This window comes from Eubalaena glacialis, chromosome 4 (genome assembly GCF_028564815.1).
Source record: "Eubalaena glacialis isolate mEubGla1 chromosome 4, mEubGla1.1.hap2.+ XY, whole genome shotgun sequence".
Classification (NCBI taxonomy): Eukaryota; Metazoa; Chordata; class Mammalia; order Artiodactyla; family Balaenidae; genus Eubalaena; species Eubalaena glacialis.
The window spans coordinates 177,448,842-177,464,747 of NC_083719.1; the positions used below are offsets into that span (position 1 = coordinate 177,448,842).

At 50.8% G+C, this 15,906-nt stretch overlaps 1 protein-coding gene across 3 annotated transcripts in view; it reads right to left on the reverse strand.

Annotated features, from left to right (window-relative positions):
- CACNA1A (calcium voltage-gated channel subunit alpha1 A) overlaps positions 1-15,906 on the reverse strand; it is a 235,705-nt gene that overhangs the window by 54,378 nt on the left and 165,421 nt on the right. For all 3 annotated transcript variants that reach the window (XM_061188732.1, XM_061188733.1, XM_061188734.1), the window contains exons 20-24: positions 13,559-14,022; positions 11,757-11,895; positions 10,045-10,174; positions 5,528-5,587; positions 4,659-4,765 (exon numbers count right to left, since the gene is read on the reverse strand). In XM_061188732.1, coding sequence (XP_061044715.1) covers positions 4,659-4,765; positions 5,528-5,587; positions 10,045-10,174; positions 11,757-11,895; positions 13,559-14,022 — 900 coding nt within the window. The remainder of the gene's footprint in view (positions 1-4,658; positions 4,766-5,527; positions 5,588-10,044; positions 10,175-11,756; positions 11,896-13,558; positions 14,023-15,906) is intronic.

Genomic DNA, 15,906 nt, shown 5'->3' on the forward strand with positions numbered 1-15,906 from the left:
TAGGGGTTGTTTTGAGGATGGGGATAAAAAAAAAGCAGCCCGGGGGGCTCCTTCTTTGGCTTCCTGGCAGTTGGGTTCCTGAGCATGCAGGAGTGGCTTGATCAAGGTGCTCTGCCAGCTGTGCTTTGAGGGAGGAGTGGCAGCCCCAGACGGACTCTTGGCAGTGAGGGCAGGACCATGATTTGCCAGCTGCTGAGAAATGTCAGTTGGCTACCCCGTTGCATGGGCACAGAGCGTGATGTCAAGTGTGGTGACTCATGAAATGGCGTGTTAATGGTGGTCGCATGGACACAGCACACAGTCAGTAGATGGAGCAAGACACACGCACACAGATATTTGGGGGAGGTGCAGGAGGGGTGGAAACCGTCGGGAGAGCTTCGACACATCCCTTGGAGGACCACAGGGATCATTTTCCCATATCCGAGACGGGGCCACAATCACAGCACTGCAGAATCCTTGCCTCCACCCCAACAGGCCAGAACAGCAAGATTCCTTTCGACAAAGAAGGGAATAGTCTCATGCCCTCTTCCCCTGGACTTCTAGGCCCTGCTGGGGCCTTGAGGAAGCCAGGCTGGCTGGGCTGTCAAGTCTCATTCTACTGACTTGTGAAAGTCTCCACGTTCAGTGCTGGGAGATGGGCAGCAACCCTCAATCTGACAGCTGACTTCCCTCCACAATCTCTCTGGTCGTCAGTTTCCTCATGTACAAAAAAGGAATAATAAGAGAAGTTCCTGCGTGGGGTTGTAAAGATTAAGTAAACGGAGGCTGTTACTATCATTATTACCCAGTCAAGTTTGTCAAAGTTATGGGGAAACTGAGGCACAGAGAGGTTCAGGGACTTGCACATCTAGAGAGAAACCGGACAGACTTGCTGGAACCTTTTTCTAAAACCATCAGGTTGATTTAACACTTGTTGGGGTTCCCAGCCTTGTCTATGAGGAGACAGGCACACAGGACGGATAATGTGAGTTAAAAGAACAGAAAGAAAAGAAGCAAAGGACTCTGGGATTGGACACTCAAGTGGAGACTCTCAGAGCAACCCCTACTCCTGCCAATGTGACATCCATCTGGTAACAAGGAAAGACAATAAGCAAAGTCCTTGTAGGGTGAGAGACCTTCTCAGGTAAGAGAGGCCAGAAACCTGAAGGCAGAGGGAGGATTCTGAAACTTTTCTGGGGAAAAAAGTAGCAGCCTGGGTGGGGGGGTCCCTTCTCTGGTTTTCTGGCAGATTGGCCTAAGGCATGCAGGAGCAGCTTGATCAAGGTGCTTGCCAGCTGTGCCTGGCCTGTGGCCCTGCCCTGGAGGAGGAGTGGCAGTGACAGATGGATTCTTGGCAGTGAGGTGGGGAGGGTGTGGCAGGGGTGGGGTCTCAGGGTCTACCTCTTCCATCCCTATGACCATCACATAACGGTGCTCCCCAGGTTGTCAGCTCTTCTAAAACCCCAAGAGAGTCCCTAACACTTGTCAGGACCCCACTGGCAAAATCTTACACACCCCAGTTCCTGCAAGATCCACGAGCTCACTGAGACTCATAGGGATGACCTTAAATCCCTGTCCAGACCCTTCCCTCACATAGGAATTAAAAAAACAATTGGAAACAGGGATTTTCAATGGCATTAACCGGCTGGCTTCATGCCTGTAGCAACTTCATAAAACCAGTTTCAAAGGTTGACTCTACAAATATGCTGCTAAATTTCTCTGAGCTGTAGGCTCATTTTGAATGCCCTTGTATAACTTTATATTTAAAACGAAAACTCAAAAATTAAAAAACAAAATCAGCTCCCTGTGGCAGATTCTTCTGCAGACACAAAGAATCATTTTCCTTGATTCTGGGTGGAAAAATAATTTTGTTTTCGCAGATTAGGTTTGCTTAAAGTTGAGCCTAATTGTAGCTCCAGGAAAACTACGGCCCATCATGGCAAAAGCTCTACGGTTTGAAAGGCTTGTTCCCAGGTCTTTCGAAGGCCACACTTTTCCCAAATTGAGAGGCCAAATGAGGGATGGAGATGGGACAGGGCAATAGTGGGGGCCCCCTCTTCAGCACTGAAGCTTGTTGGCTCTCACAGAGGTCTGGAAGGAAAGTGTCAAGGATGAACTGATGGGCAGCAGACACTACCTCTATTGTACTACACCCAGTGGTGGCCACGGAGGGCAAAACCCACCACCCAGGGCACAGCTGGCAAAGGGGGCTGTTGTGTGTGGACAGATGGATGTGATCTCTTTCTGAGCTCCGGGGGAGCTGGGGGCTGCTGGGCAGACATCATCCTGGAGGGCTGGAGGAAGTGTGGGAGGGGTGCTTGCCTGCACTTGCCTTCCCTGGACATGAAGACCACCCCAGGTCAGAACATGGTGGGGACTGGGTTTCTGATGCCAGAGCAAATGGCAGAGTGTCTGCCTTCTCCAGGCCATGGGGCCCGGGTTAGGCAGAAGGTTAAGGCGAAGGACAGGATGGAAGGGAGAGAGAGAGAAAGGGTCTGGAGGAGAGGGAGAGGGAGCAGGAGAGGGGAAGGGGGAGGGGAGAGGGGAGGAGGGAGGGGAAGGGGAGGTGGGGAGAGAGAGAGAGAGACAGAGAGAGTAGGAGAGGGAGTCAGAGAGAGGGAAGAAGAGAGAAAAGGGGAAGGATAAAGAAGGAGAAAGACAGAAACAGGAGCAAGGGAGGGAAGGGGATTTGAGATGGATTCACTCCAGGATGAGGGCAGTCAAATGTTCTGGCTTTTCAGAATTGAAACTTTCTCAGGACCTAGCATGGTGCCTGACTGACACCTTGCAGAAGTCGCTCAAATAACTGATGGACAGAGGGAGAAGCATATTTCATTACATTCTCATATACACCTTTTAGAATCTTTTTTGGGGGAAGAAATTTGTGCTAACTTGATAAGAAACAAATTGTATCTTGTTTGTATTTTATACATCTCCTAATTCCAATGAGGTAGGTTTTTTTTTTTCATTTTTTATTAGTCAGCATTCTGTGAAATTTCTGTGTTAAATCCTGTGCTCACTTACCTATTGAGGTTCAGTGTTTCTTATTGATTTGTAATTGCTTTTTATATATGAAGGCCATGGACACCTTGTCTTATTTGTGGTAATCTTTCTCCTCTAATTTGCTGTGCACTTTACTTTGATTATTATTATTATTAAACCTACAGGACATCTTAATGAAAATGTAGCCAAACTTCTTGAATTTTTAAGATAATCTCTTCCATTGTTCTAATGATCAAATACTCAATTACTTAAAAAAGTGGGAGAGAGAGAAGGAGGAGTGGAAGAGGGACAGAGGAAGAACGAGAGAAAAGGAGAGGGGGTGGAAAAGAGCAGACACAGAAAGAGGAGGAGAAAGTAGAAGACAAAGAGAAAGGGGGTGAGAAGTCTGGCCAGAGTCAGAAATACATTCAGCTTCCTGACCTTCATGGTACATCTCCACCAGCTCAGAGGTGTCCAGAAACTCTGGAGGTTTCTTGCTCTTCTGACACAACTTGATCTCATTGTGTTCCCAGGGAAGGATCTGAGAATGGCCCAGTTTAGCCCTTAAATTGGAAATGGGCCACCACACTGGCCTCCTGAAATACCAAGTCCTCATTGTTTGGTCAGGTGGGTGGGCCATTCAAGGGCTCTTCCAGGTCTGCTGAGAAGGGGCTCAGGAGGCAGAGGCAAAGGGGAAGCCCCTGATTTCTCCTTATGTAGGTGAGGTGGGTCCGAATCCCTTTGAGACTTTCCTTTCTGGGAATGATCCACTGTGATGGGCACAGACAGGGTCCCTAAGAAGATTTGTTTATGGATTAGGGGCTGATTAGGTTTTTCCATCCTGCCCCAAGCATCTACAACTTGAGGAATGTACTGCTAAGTTTGCTACCAGGGCCCTAAGAGCTAATGGCTACTCAGCCCTTGGATGCCGTCTTGGAATCGCATCTTGGAATGGCTACTGAGCCTTTGGGTGCCATCTTGGAATGACTACTGAGCCCTCAGGTGCCATCTTAAAATGACTGCCCAGAATTCGGGTGCCATCTTGGAATGGCTGTCCAGAACTCATCTGTCATCATGGAATGGCTGCCCAGAATTTGGGCACCATCTTGGAATGGTTACTAAGCTTTTGGGTGCCATCTTGGAATGGCTGCCCAGAACCCAGCTGCCATTTTGACATGGCTGCCCAGAATTTGGGCACCATCTTGGAGCTGCATGATGAGGCATGACCTTTCAGAGTGTCCTAGGACTGCCAGGAGAAGTTCAAGACACACAAGGGGAGTCATCAGGTCTATAACTACAGGGCCTTTGGGCACAGGGTGGGGATCCAAATTCTCATGCACATTCGTTTCCTTATTGTCTTTTTAGGGGCTCCCCAAAGAGACAGTGGCTTGGGCAGAGCTTGTAGAGCAGAGGGAAGATGAGATGTCCCGGTGGGGCTAGTCTACGGAAAGCAGCACAGCAAGGGGTCGGTGGCATGGCTGTGTGAGGAGGTAGAAGGTGGGAGGCCTTCTCCTTCTTCCTCCGTGGTGGGCATCATGCAAAAGCCAATCGAAGCTCTTCCTGGTGGCATGCGGATGCTTCCCACCACCCTGGAGCCCACTCTCCCCTTCTCTACACCCCGAGAACACATCCCCTGATTCAATGGGCTGGGGACGGAGGGACGAAGGGGCAGGTGGAGTCCTCGAGAGGACACTTACGTGAAGGCAAAGGCCACCAGGGCCCCACTGACCACTATGAAGTCGAGAATGTTCCAGAGGTCACGGAAGTAGGCACCCTGGTGCAGGACGAGCCCCAGGTCGATCATCTACGGGAGGAGAAGAGACAGCGCTCTGATCCCTCATCCCCACCTTGCAGAGCAGCATCCACCCTTTAGCCTCAGGAGGAGGGGCAACAGGAGGGGGCACGGTAGCCAATGGGACCACCCACCTCATCCTGAAAGGCTGGGACAGTGGCCAGAGGACCTGGGGGAGGAGTGAGAGCCCCTGCCCAAGGCACCTTCCCACCTTGTGAAAGGTAGTTCTGACTTGCTGGTTCTTAGGTCAAAACCTTGGGATCCCCCTGGGCTCCTCACCCCACATCAGATCCATTAGCAAACCTCGTTGGTTCTGCCTTCCAAACCTTCCAAGAATCTGCCCACTTTTCACCACCTTCTCTGCCACCACCCTGGGCTGGTCCCCATCATCTCCTGCCTGGACCAGTGCAATCGCCTGCTCCCAGTTCTCTTGGGTCCCACCCACCCTGCTCCCCCTCCCAAGCCTGTCCTCCCAGAGAGGCTAGAGGGTGGCTGTGAACACCTGAGTCCAATCATGTCCCTCTTCTCAGAACCTTCCATGGCTCCCACCTCACTTGGGATAAAAGCCTAAGTCCTCCCTGTGGCCCCCAAGTTCCTGCATGATTCGTCCCTCCCTGCTCATCTCCCTGCCCTGGTTTCCCCACCCTCCTCTCTCACTCATTCCAGCTGCACCAGCTTCCTTGATGTCCCTCAAACACACCAAGCATTTCTAATCTCTGGGGTGAGCCTCCTGCACCAGGGTGGCATTCTTGAGGGTGGAGCCCTGGCACTCACCTTGATCACCATCTCAAAGGTAAAGACGCCTGTAAAAACATAGTCAAAATATCGCAGCACCTGCAGGGGATAAAAGCAAGGGGGCAGCGGATCATTGGCTTGCTCCAGCAGAGCTCCCGTGCACCTAGCCTTGGTCCACTGGGGTGTGTGGCCTCCAACAAAGTCCCCAGGGAGCAGAATCTCCATCTACATGAGGAAATGCTGCATCCATGTACAGTTGGGCAGGTCGTGCACTACCCAAGGGCCTCCTCCCACTGTCTCAGGGCAGATTTGTATGTTGTGAATGAAACTGTCCAGCAGATGGCAGCAAAGTCCTAGCAAAAATCACTCTACCAGGCTGGTCTGCTTACCAACGGAAAGGGTGCCTTTTTTATTTGCCCAAAGCACTATATAGACTAGAGGTGGCCCCAGGGAAGTTCAGGGAGGACTGCATCTCTGTGGGCGACAGATCTGATCCCCCAGTGCCTCTGACCTGCTGGGTCTCCTGGGTGAGTAACTGTTCCCACATAGGGTTTCCTAAACATGATTAGCCATCCAGGACAGACACTGGGGACAAACCTCACTGTGGCGCCCATCTCCCTCCCCACTCCGGGGCCACACACTCAGCAGGGTGGGTTGATTCTCCCTCTCCCCACCACTTTACACAAGACCAGGCATTAGTGGTTTCTGTCTGGATGGGCAACATCCTGCACTCTGGCCCCTCTCCTGGCCATGCCATAGCACATCCCTGGTGTGACCCTGGCGTGAGGATGTTGAGTGTGCTGGCACAGTGCCCAGCACATGGTAAGCACGGGGGGCTGACTTCATCAGATTTGCCTTGGAGAAGTAAGGGCTGGTAATTACTAAGGATGGCCACCAGAGGGCGCCTGTGAGCACTCAAGTCAGGTCACCTGCCACCCTCTTCTCTGCTCAAGAACACTCTGTGGCTCACACCTCACTCGGGTAAAAGCCAAAGTCCTCCTCGTGGCCTCCAAGGCCCTGCACAATCTGCCTGGCCACCTCCTTGCCCTCATCTTGTCCTACCCTCCCCCTTGCTCACTCTTGATTCTGCCACCCTGGATGTTCTCACCTCAGGGCCTTTGCACAGGCTGTTCCCTCTGCCTGGAATGTTCTTCCCCATGTTCCAACTGATTCCCTCTCTCTCCTCCTTTATGACTTGGCTCAAATATCACTTTCTCAGTGAGGCCTTCCCTGACTGCCCGTTTAAAATTCCACCAAGTCTACCCCTTCCCCCATATCCCTCATCCCTAGCACTTATCACATCCTGACACACTATTTGTTATAGTTATTAATAATCTCACTGTCCACCTCCCCAACCTGAAAGTCAACCTCACAAGGGCAGGGATGTTTGTCTGTCCCTGTGGCGTCTCCAGCTTATAGTACAGGGCCAGGCATACTCAAGAAATGTTTGCTGAATGAATGCATAACAGCTGTGGCTGCACTGGGTCCTGCAGGAGCTGGGATCTGTGATCTGTGTGGTCACCACTGACATTCTCATTATGTGTGGTGCTTGAAGGGCCATTGGAGACCAGAGCGGCCAGGATGGCTAACTTCCTGGGATGTGCAGCAGGTGCAAGGGGCTGGAAGGTTCTGGGAAGGCTGAGGGGATGGTGGTGGGAGAGCATTTCAGGTGTACCAGGCAGAGGGCACAGCACGGATAAAGGCCTGGTGCTCTGTGAGCTCTGAGATGGCAGGGACTGTCTCATACCCTGTCAATCCTTGATGTTTAGCTCAGCACGTGGCACACAGTAGTTGCTCATTAAATAATTACTAAATAAAGCAATGAATGGAAGCAAAGGAGGAAAGAAGGAAGGAAAGGAGGTGGGGGGAAAGGCAGGCCAGGTGGTCAGCTGAATCAAATTCTGGAGAGCTTAATAAGTGGAGCAAGAGGAAATCAAAAGACCAATAAATTAGGTTCAAACATATCTAATATGTAGATCTTTTGGACCTCTACAAAAGGCAATTTTCTGTGGCTCACTGGAATCCAAAAAGGTTCTCAGTCTCATTTATCACAGGGAAATGCAAATCAAATTCCCAATGAGATTCCACACCCACCAGGTTGGCTAAATGAAAGAGCTGACAGCACCAAGTGTGGGCAAGACTGTGAAGCAGTGGGAGCCTTGTACGTTGCTGGTGCGAGTAAACATTCTGGCTGCATCTTTGAGGCCAACCACATGTAAATTCTACGTATGATCCAGAAACTCCATTTCTGATTTTAGACCCTGGAGAAAGTCAAGCCCAGGGGCCCCATGTTGGGGGTAGGGGATGCTGTGACAGCATTCTAAACTGCAGACAATCCAAATGTGTGTCAAATGGAAGATGCATAAACAAATTATGGCATGGAGTGGAATATTAAACAGCAACGGAAAAGAATGACTCTCACTACCAGCATCAATACATGCTCATGTCATGGTGGACACGATTTTGGGTGACAGAGAGATGCACAGAATTTATCCCATCTGTTCAGTGTTAGAAACAGGCAAAAAAATTCTAGTGTTTAAGGATGCATGTACAGGTGGGAAAATCAGAGCAGCTAAGAAACGCTCCTTCCAGAAGTGGGGATTTTGATACCTCTAAGGTAGGGTTTTTCAAGCACTGTTGACAATACGGGTCAGGTCATTCTCTGTGGTGAGGCTGCCCTGTGCGCTGCAGGGCGATGAACAGTGTCCCTGGTCCCCACCCTCTCGATGCCAGTAGCAACCCTCCACCTGTCCCAACTCACAACACCCAAACATGTCTGAAGACCTTGTTCCCACTTGTGAACCCGGCTCCAGAGGGAAGGGATGGGGGCGATCAAAGAGGTGCCTGTGGTCACGCTCAGTTTTGTTCTACGTCTTGGCTTGGGTGGTGCTTACATGGGGGAGTGCACTCGATAAATGAATGGATCATACGTGTTCTGGGCACTTTTCTGAGGCCTGTTCTAGATCAGCTAATAAAAAGAACTCGGGAGGGGGCCTGGGGTATCAGCTGCCTTACCATGCTCTTGAAGAGAGAGGGCTTTTAAGAAAAAAATTATTATTATTTTTTTGGCCGCGCGGCATGTGGGATCTCAGTTCCCCAACCAGGGATCAAACCCGTGCCCCCTGCAGTGGAAGTGTGGAGTCTTAACCACTGGACAGCCAGGGAAGTCCAGAAGAGGGAGGGCTTTGAGGAGAGAGGTTTCAACTGTGAGATGGAGCAGTGGGGATGGGGCAGGGGAACCAGAGCTCTGCAAACGCTCCACAGGGGCTGGTCTGAGCCCTGCCAGGGTTCTCTACAGCCCCAGGAGCTGCAGCGGTCCCCCTGGAGCCCCCATGCCCATCCCCTCCCTGCCAGAGACAAAGCCTGCTCCAGTCTCCTAGAGTCAGCAGGGGGTTTGCTGACCCCTCTTGGGACGCCCCTTCCCCAAGCCTGGCTCCCTGGGTCCCTAGTTGAAACCAGGCAGCAGGAGATAACAGAGTACAGCCTCAGCCCTGCCCTGGTACCAGTTTCCTCCAGGAGGCTTGTTCTAATTATTTCCTTCCATCTCCCCCATCGGGTCCCCAGGGGGCCTGCCAGGCCTGTGAAGGAAGGGAAAGTGCAAAGTAAGCTGAGGACGGGCTTGATTTATGGGACTTGCCAGCCTCGCCAAGGCTCCTAGCCTGCTTAGCGAGGGCGGCAGGGCCTGACTCCCAGAGGAAGATGGCTCGTGTAGGGGGTGATGGGGGTAGAGGAAGGAGTTGGGGAAGAAGGCGCTGCCACCAGTCCAGCCTCTGTCATGCCCTGGCCTGCTGGTGCCTTGGTTTCCCCTCTCAACCACGGCACACACTCATTCCTGCATGGCAGGACTTAAGGGGGGACATGCGCACAGCAGGTGTTTGATAAATGGAGACAGTTGAGGGAAGCAGCGGGAGATCTAGTGGGGGCAGAATTGGAATTCTGCTGTGTGACCCTGGGCAGGTCACTAAACCTCCCTGAGCCTCAGTTTCCTCATCTGTCCAATGGGGATACCCCAAGCACCTGGGGTTGTGCCTGGGACACAGCAAGTGCTCAACTGACAGGGGCTGTTAGCAGACCTTGGGCCCCCAAACGGAGAGCTTTTTAGCTCTCCCAAAAGCTCAAAGTTTAGGAGGTGCCCCTGAGTCAAAATAATCCTTTCTTTCAAAGCTTCACATCAAAACCAAAAATTCCATTTGGTGAGACCTGACTGCAGAGGAGATGCCTCTGGAGCACCCCCTGTCTCAGTACCCCCCCCACTCCATGCAGAGCTTGTGCACCTCCACATCCTGCCAGACTCACTCCCCCCACCAGGGATTCCAGCAATTTTCAGCCCCTCTTGGCCACCTCTTCCCCACCAGGCACACAGAACCACAGTCGCAAGGAACATCCTTCCTCAAGAAGAGAATCAGAGCTTCCCCTCCCAACCAGTGGCCACAAGGGCTGTGCCCAGGGGTGCCCCCAACATTTATTCCACCCTAGCTATCAGCTTTTATGATGCAGGAGAAAGTGGCCCATGACAGAGTAGCTGGGCTGGAAGGAACCTGCTGGGTGGGACTCACATTGTTTCGCGGTGCGTTGGGCTGCACGGGGTCCTCAGCTGCCAGGGCGATGCTGCTCATGGCGATGACCATGAGGATGCACATCTCAAAGTAGCGCAGGTTCAGGATGTAATGGCACAGGCGGCGAAGGCTGTTGCGGACAGGTAGGCGTGCAGAGGTCCACTCAGACCACAGGCTATCGAGCCCCTTCCTCTGTAATCTCCTTATGTCACCTACCACTATCTGAGATCTCTAACTCCCAAGGTCCCACACCCAACAGAGTAACAAGCTCCTTCATCTGGGGACCCTCTTGGGGCAGGGGAGCCCTCAGCGAGGGAAGATATCCATGTCTCTGTTTATAAGTTCCCATCACTTCCAAACCACCCTCTTGGAACATCTTAACTCATAGGCTGAGTTTAAGAAATATTGTCCTTGATTCTGTAGAAGATGAAAAGCTTTTTATGCATAAAATGTCACATGGTCAAACAAAATTGGGAAATTCTGGGTTAAGTAGATTTCCTTTTTTTTTTTCAATTAGTTGAGTGACCTTAGGCAAGTTATTGTACCTCAGTGCCCTCATCGGTAAAGTGACCATAACAACAGTGCCTAACTCACAAGAATGTGAGGATCAAAGGAGTTAATATATGCCTGGTACATGGTAGGGGCTCCAAAAAGTTAGTTACTTAAATTATGAATTGCAGGCCTTATCAGAGCCTTCAATATGCTAATGAGATAATAATGAAATAATTAACCTCAAGTGGAGCTAATAATGATAAATATGTCATGAGATTGTGTGAATGGCTGCAGGGCTGAGTGGCTAAGAACAAGGATGCTGGAGTCAGTCTGTCTGGGCTCTCCCACTTGCTTGCTGTTTGACTTTGGGCAGGTGACTTCACCTCTCTGGACCTCAGTTTCTTCATCTGTCCAATGGGGATAAGCAAAGTACCAACCCCTATAGGGTTATTATGAGAAAATTTTTTTATTTGTAATTTGTAAATTATTTTATTTGTAAAGTATTCAGAATAGTGCCTGTTGCTAAGTGCCACATAAGAATTTCTTTATTAAAATAGATAATGTCAACCACATAAAAAAGTAAATGCACAGGGTGAGTCTCCAAGAGGCAGGTTAGAGAAAGCAGTTTCCCCTGCAGCTTATTGGACATGATTCTTCTTTGCCAAGAAGCATTTTGAGGGACGAGGGTTTCAAAAAATACCCTTTGGAAAAATGCAATTCTAAAACAACCTCTGAGCCACCAAGACATACATGCGATAAATTTCTCCCCTAAATAATCCAGCCTCCTCAAGGATGCCCAAGACAGAGGACCATGAACTCAGAGACCATCCACCCAGAATTCAAATCCTTGTAGAGCAGAGCTCAGGGACCAGGGCTGCCATGTACAATTGTACAGGTTGTGCACTGCACAAGGCAGCCATTTCTAAGGGACACCTCTCACATCACAGACAGTGTAGATGTGGATATTTATGACAGTGGTTTTTAGTTGGTGGCAGGAGGGGGTCTTTTCCAACAAAATCAGTACTTTATGATAAGTTTCTATCTTCTATGACTTAAGAAAGGGACATCATTTTTTAATTTGCTCAAAGGTCTCCTATGGACTCATGGTCTTAGAGGCAACTCTCCCCCACTACCCTTTGTCTGGGTCTGCCCTCTGTCCTGACTTCCACTGCCCCATTGGGAGCCCTGGGCCCCCTGCCCTGGCCATGGGCCATACTCACGGGTTGGTCGTAGAGAGGATAAACATGGAGCTGTAGGGGGGCATGGGCTTGGGGCCGTCTTCCCCGGGGTCGTCTTCCTCCTCCTCTTTCTTCTCTTCCTCCTTTTTTGGCAGTGGGTCTGGGTTGGCGTTTTTGTTCACTGTTGGGAAAAGAAGCAACACAGGGCTCCCGCCACGATTTCCCGCAAACCTCTGGTCTCCTGCCTACTCTCCAGAGCAGGCAATAAGCAGCTGACCCAAAGTGCCTACTATGTGCCAGGCACCCTATTATGCCATTTAATCCTCACCTGACCCTATGAGGTTGGTACTTTATGATCCCCACTTTACAGATGAGGAAACTGAGGCACAGAGAGGTAAAGTGGCTTGCTTAAGGTCACATGGCTGGGATGTGGCAAAGCTGGGATTTGAACCCGGGTAGCCTGGCCCCAGAGTGCTTGCTCTCAACCACTCTACAGCCTTGAGTCTGCTGGGACCCTCACGGGAAACTAACATAGACCTACCCCCCAGACTATGATGACCTTTATATTGTCACTTGGAGACAGGCAGGGTGGCCAAGAGCCCCACTTTACAGATGAGAATACTGAGCCCCTCCCAGAGTCAAACTGCAGGGTTTTCCCCCATTAACACCCCTCTCCTGAGTGGGGTGAGGCACCATCCTCCTGAGCATTGATCCTGTAGCCTAGCTACTCTATGGGTCCGTGGACAGGCTGAGCCTTGCTGAGCCTCAGTTTTTTCATCTGTGAAATGGGCACAATGACAAGATCCACCTTGTAGGACTGTGGCAAGCATTTATAGAGCAAACTCATGGACAGCTTTTGCATAGAACTGGGCTACCATTATCATCTTAAAAATAATAAGCTCGGGGTAATTTCCAAATTCCTGGTGCTTCTCAGATCATAATCTTACAAGGGGGAGTTTGGTGGGGGGGGGGCAAAAACAGCCAATCCCTCAAGGTCCTAGACCTGCACTGTCCAGCATTTGAAACGTGGCTAGTCCAAACTGCGGCATGCAGTGTAAAAACAAGCCAGATTTCCAAGACTGAGTATGAGAAAAAGAATTTAAGGTAGCTCATTAATAATTTAAAAGGTATTGATGCCACATTGACATGTTAACACTTTGGATACAGATCAATAGTATTTTGGGTTAAATACGATTTAACTATTAAAGTTCAATTCACCTATTTCTTCTTTATTTTTAAAATCACTCCTTCCTTCCTCCCTCTTTCCTCCCTCCTTTTCTCCTTTCGTCCCTTCTTTCTTTCTTTTAACATGGCTACTAGAAAGTTTAATAAATAAATAAATAAATAAATAATTTTGGCTGCACCACTCGGCTTGCGGGATCTTAGATCGCCAACCAGGGATCGAATCCATGCCCCCTGCAGTGGAAGCATGTAGTCCTAACCGCTGGACCACCAGGGAATTCCCCTAGAAAGTTTAAAATTACATAGGTGGCCTGTGTCACATTTCTTTTGGACAGCGCTGGCCTAAAGAATCATCTGACTCCCCCAGATTTCCATCAGAGGAATCCGTTGACTCCTCAAATATGGTGGCTCCCTGGCTCCCCTGTGGGAATTTGGGATGCAGGAAATGTTGCTAACCTATTGTGTACTTGCCAGGCATCGTATGCATATTATCTCATTTAATTCTCCCAGCAGCCCTGTGGGGGCAGGAACTATGTCTCTACCCATTTTCCAGATGAAGCAACTGAGGCCAGAGAGATGGAGCCACTGTCCAGAGTCACCCAACTGAGCCTCTGGGGATTGAGCCCAGGAGGCTGGCTCATGTGTGAGATTGGAGCTCATACCTTGGACGACGGTGTGGTTGAGGGGGCGCGGGCAGGCTGGGGGGATGTCCACCGTGGTGTGGTCGGGTTTCCTGGCAGTCTTAGCTGAGGTGGTCTGGGTGCTGCTGGGGTTGGTGACGATAAGGCTGTTCTCGGGGGTCTTGGGGGGGCCGGGGTTGGACGGGTTCCCCGGGTTGTTGGGTGTCCGGCGGCTGGAAGCATGCTGGGGGTTGGTGGCCATGGCAGGTGGGGCAGGCGTGGGGCTGGGGTCGGTGCTGTTCACCATCTTGGCCGGGCTCTGGGGCAGGCCGGCATGGCCGAGGCTGTCGTGGGGACTTGCTGACTCCGCGGTGGCGAGCTTGTTGTTCTTCATGTTGTCAATATCCTCGGCCAGGGGTGGGTCTTGGCGGCCCAGGTCCTGCTGGATCGGCCGGGTGGTTGACAGGTTGGGGCCCGACACGGGGACCCCGGAGCCCTGGTTCTCTCTGTGGCAGGCAGGCCAATGAAAAAGAACCCATAAGTGAGTTAGAACATAGAGGGAATGTCTCCAGATCCTGCCTAAGATTCCACCACTCGAGGTACAAGTTGGCGGTCGAGGGGCCGTGTCCTGAAACTCTCCGGTGCCTGGTCCGTTCTTGTTAGGGATCAAGACCCCGTGGGAGTGTAAGTGCCCACCCTCCCAGGTTTCAGTGTGGTGCTTCTCCTGCCAGGAGGGCTGCTTCCTAAGAGATGAGGCTACTCCTTCATGGAGAAATCAGAAGGGAAAAGAACTTTCTGCCAGAGCCCGCATGTCTCCAACCCAAACCTTCCTGACCCTGCCTATGTGTCTCCCATTAGCTCTGAGGCAGGACGGGGACACACAATGTTTCCAGGAGTGGCTAAAGCAGACACAGGGACATCATCTCTTTAGGGGTGAACTGCCTCATGGATTTATCTTTTTGTTTTGTTTTTTGGCCACGCCATGTGGCTTGTGGGATCTTAGTTCCCTGACCAGGGATTGAACCCCGGCCCTCGGCAGTGAAAGCGTGGAGTCCTAACCACTGGAATGCCAGGGAGTTCCCTGCCTCGTGGCTTTAAATGCTTGTAGTAAGTATGCCCCTTCCCAATATTCCAGTTAGCGAAAGCAGGTAATATATGTACATTACCATAATAAAAAATAACAATAGAAATAATAACAGCAAACATTTCAGTAACACACTTGCCTTGTAATAACCCCTTCGTCCTTAGCCCTAAGAGGGATAATTACTAGCACCATTTTACAGATGAGAAAACTGAAGCTCAGAGAGGTTAAGTCTCTTGCCAAGGCTACACAGCCGGTAAATGAACAAGGTAATTTCTCACAGGGATACAAGTGTGGTGGGCAAAGCATTCCAGGCAGAGGGAACAGCCAGTGCAAAGGCCATGAGGTGGGGATAAGCTTGTTGAGTTTCAGAAGGCTGGTATGGCTGAAGGTGGAGAGTGGGAGAGATGAGGTGGGTAGGGGTTTGGTGCCTCAGTGACTCAAATAATTAACACCATGCAGATAGACATGAGAAGAAGAGTCTGAGTGCTCAGTGCATTTGGAGAAGGAGAGGAAAAAGTTAAAGGTCCTTGCTTAGCTTTTCCGACCTCAATGCCCACTGAGACATCAGTTCCGCAAGGCAAGGGGTTTATTTTTGTATGTCTTGTTCACAGCTGTGATTTCAGTGCCCAGAACAGGGCCTGGCACATGGCAAATGCCTGGTCACTTCTTGTCAAATGATAAATGAGTGTCCCCATTTTTCAGATAAGGACACTGAGGCCCAGGAGAAGTCCCACAGGCCTAGACTTGCCATCAACCCCTGCCTTCTCCCATCTGCACACTCACCGCCAGCTTGTCAGAGACCCCCAGGAGCCCTGGCTCTGGTGAGGGTGGCTACAGGCCCTGCTCACTCTATGTCTTCGGCTGGTCCCAGCTCTGCCTGCCTGTGCATGGATCTGTGTGGACCTGACGCCCAGTTTGTTCTGTTTGCCTTCAGACACCTCTTCTGGACCCTCGATCCTCAGATAAGAGGCCCCATTCTTCCCCCATCCCTGGGCACTGGCCCTGGCAAAGTCTGTTTCCCGGAAACCCCAGGACATCTGTAGTTTATAATCTCAACGACTCCTCTCTCCAGAGGGCTCTGCAGTCCAAGACTTACCCCTCTGGCTCTTCTTAAAGGCACCCCCCAATTCTGTATCCCATGCCCTCCACACCTCCTCATAAGAGCTCACACATATTGAGTACTTGCTGTGTGCCAGCCTTGACACGTCAGCTCATCTAATCCTTAGAATAACCACAGGGAGTGGGTAGTACTGTTATTCCCTTTTTACAGATGAGAAAACCAAGGCCCAGAAACACGAAGGGCCTT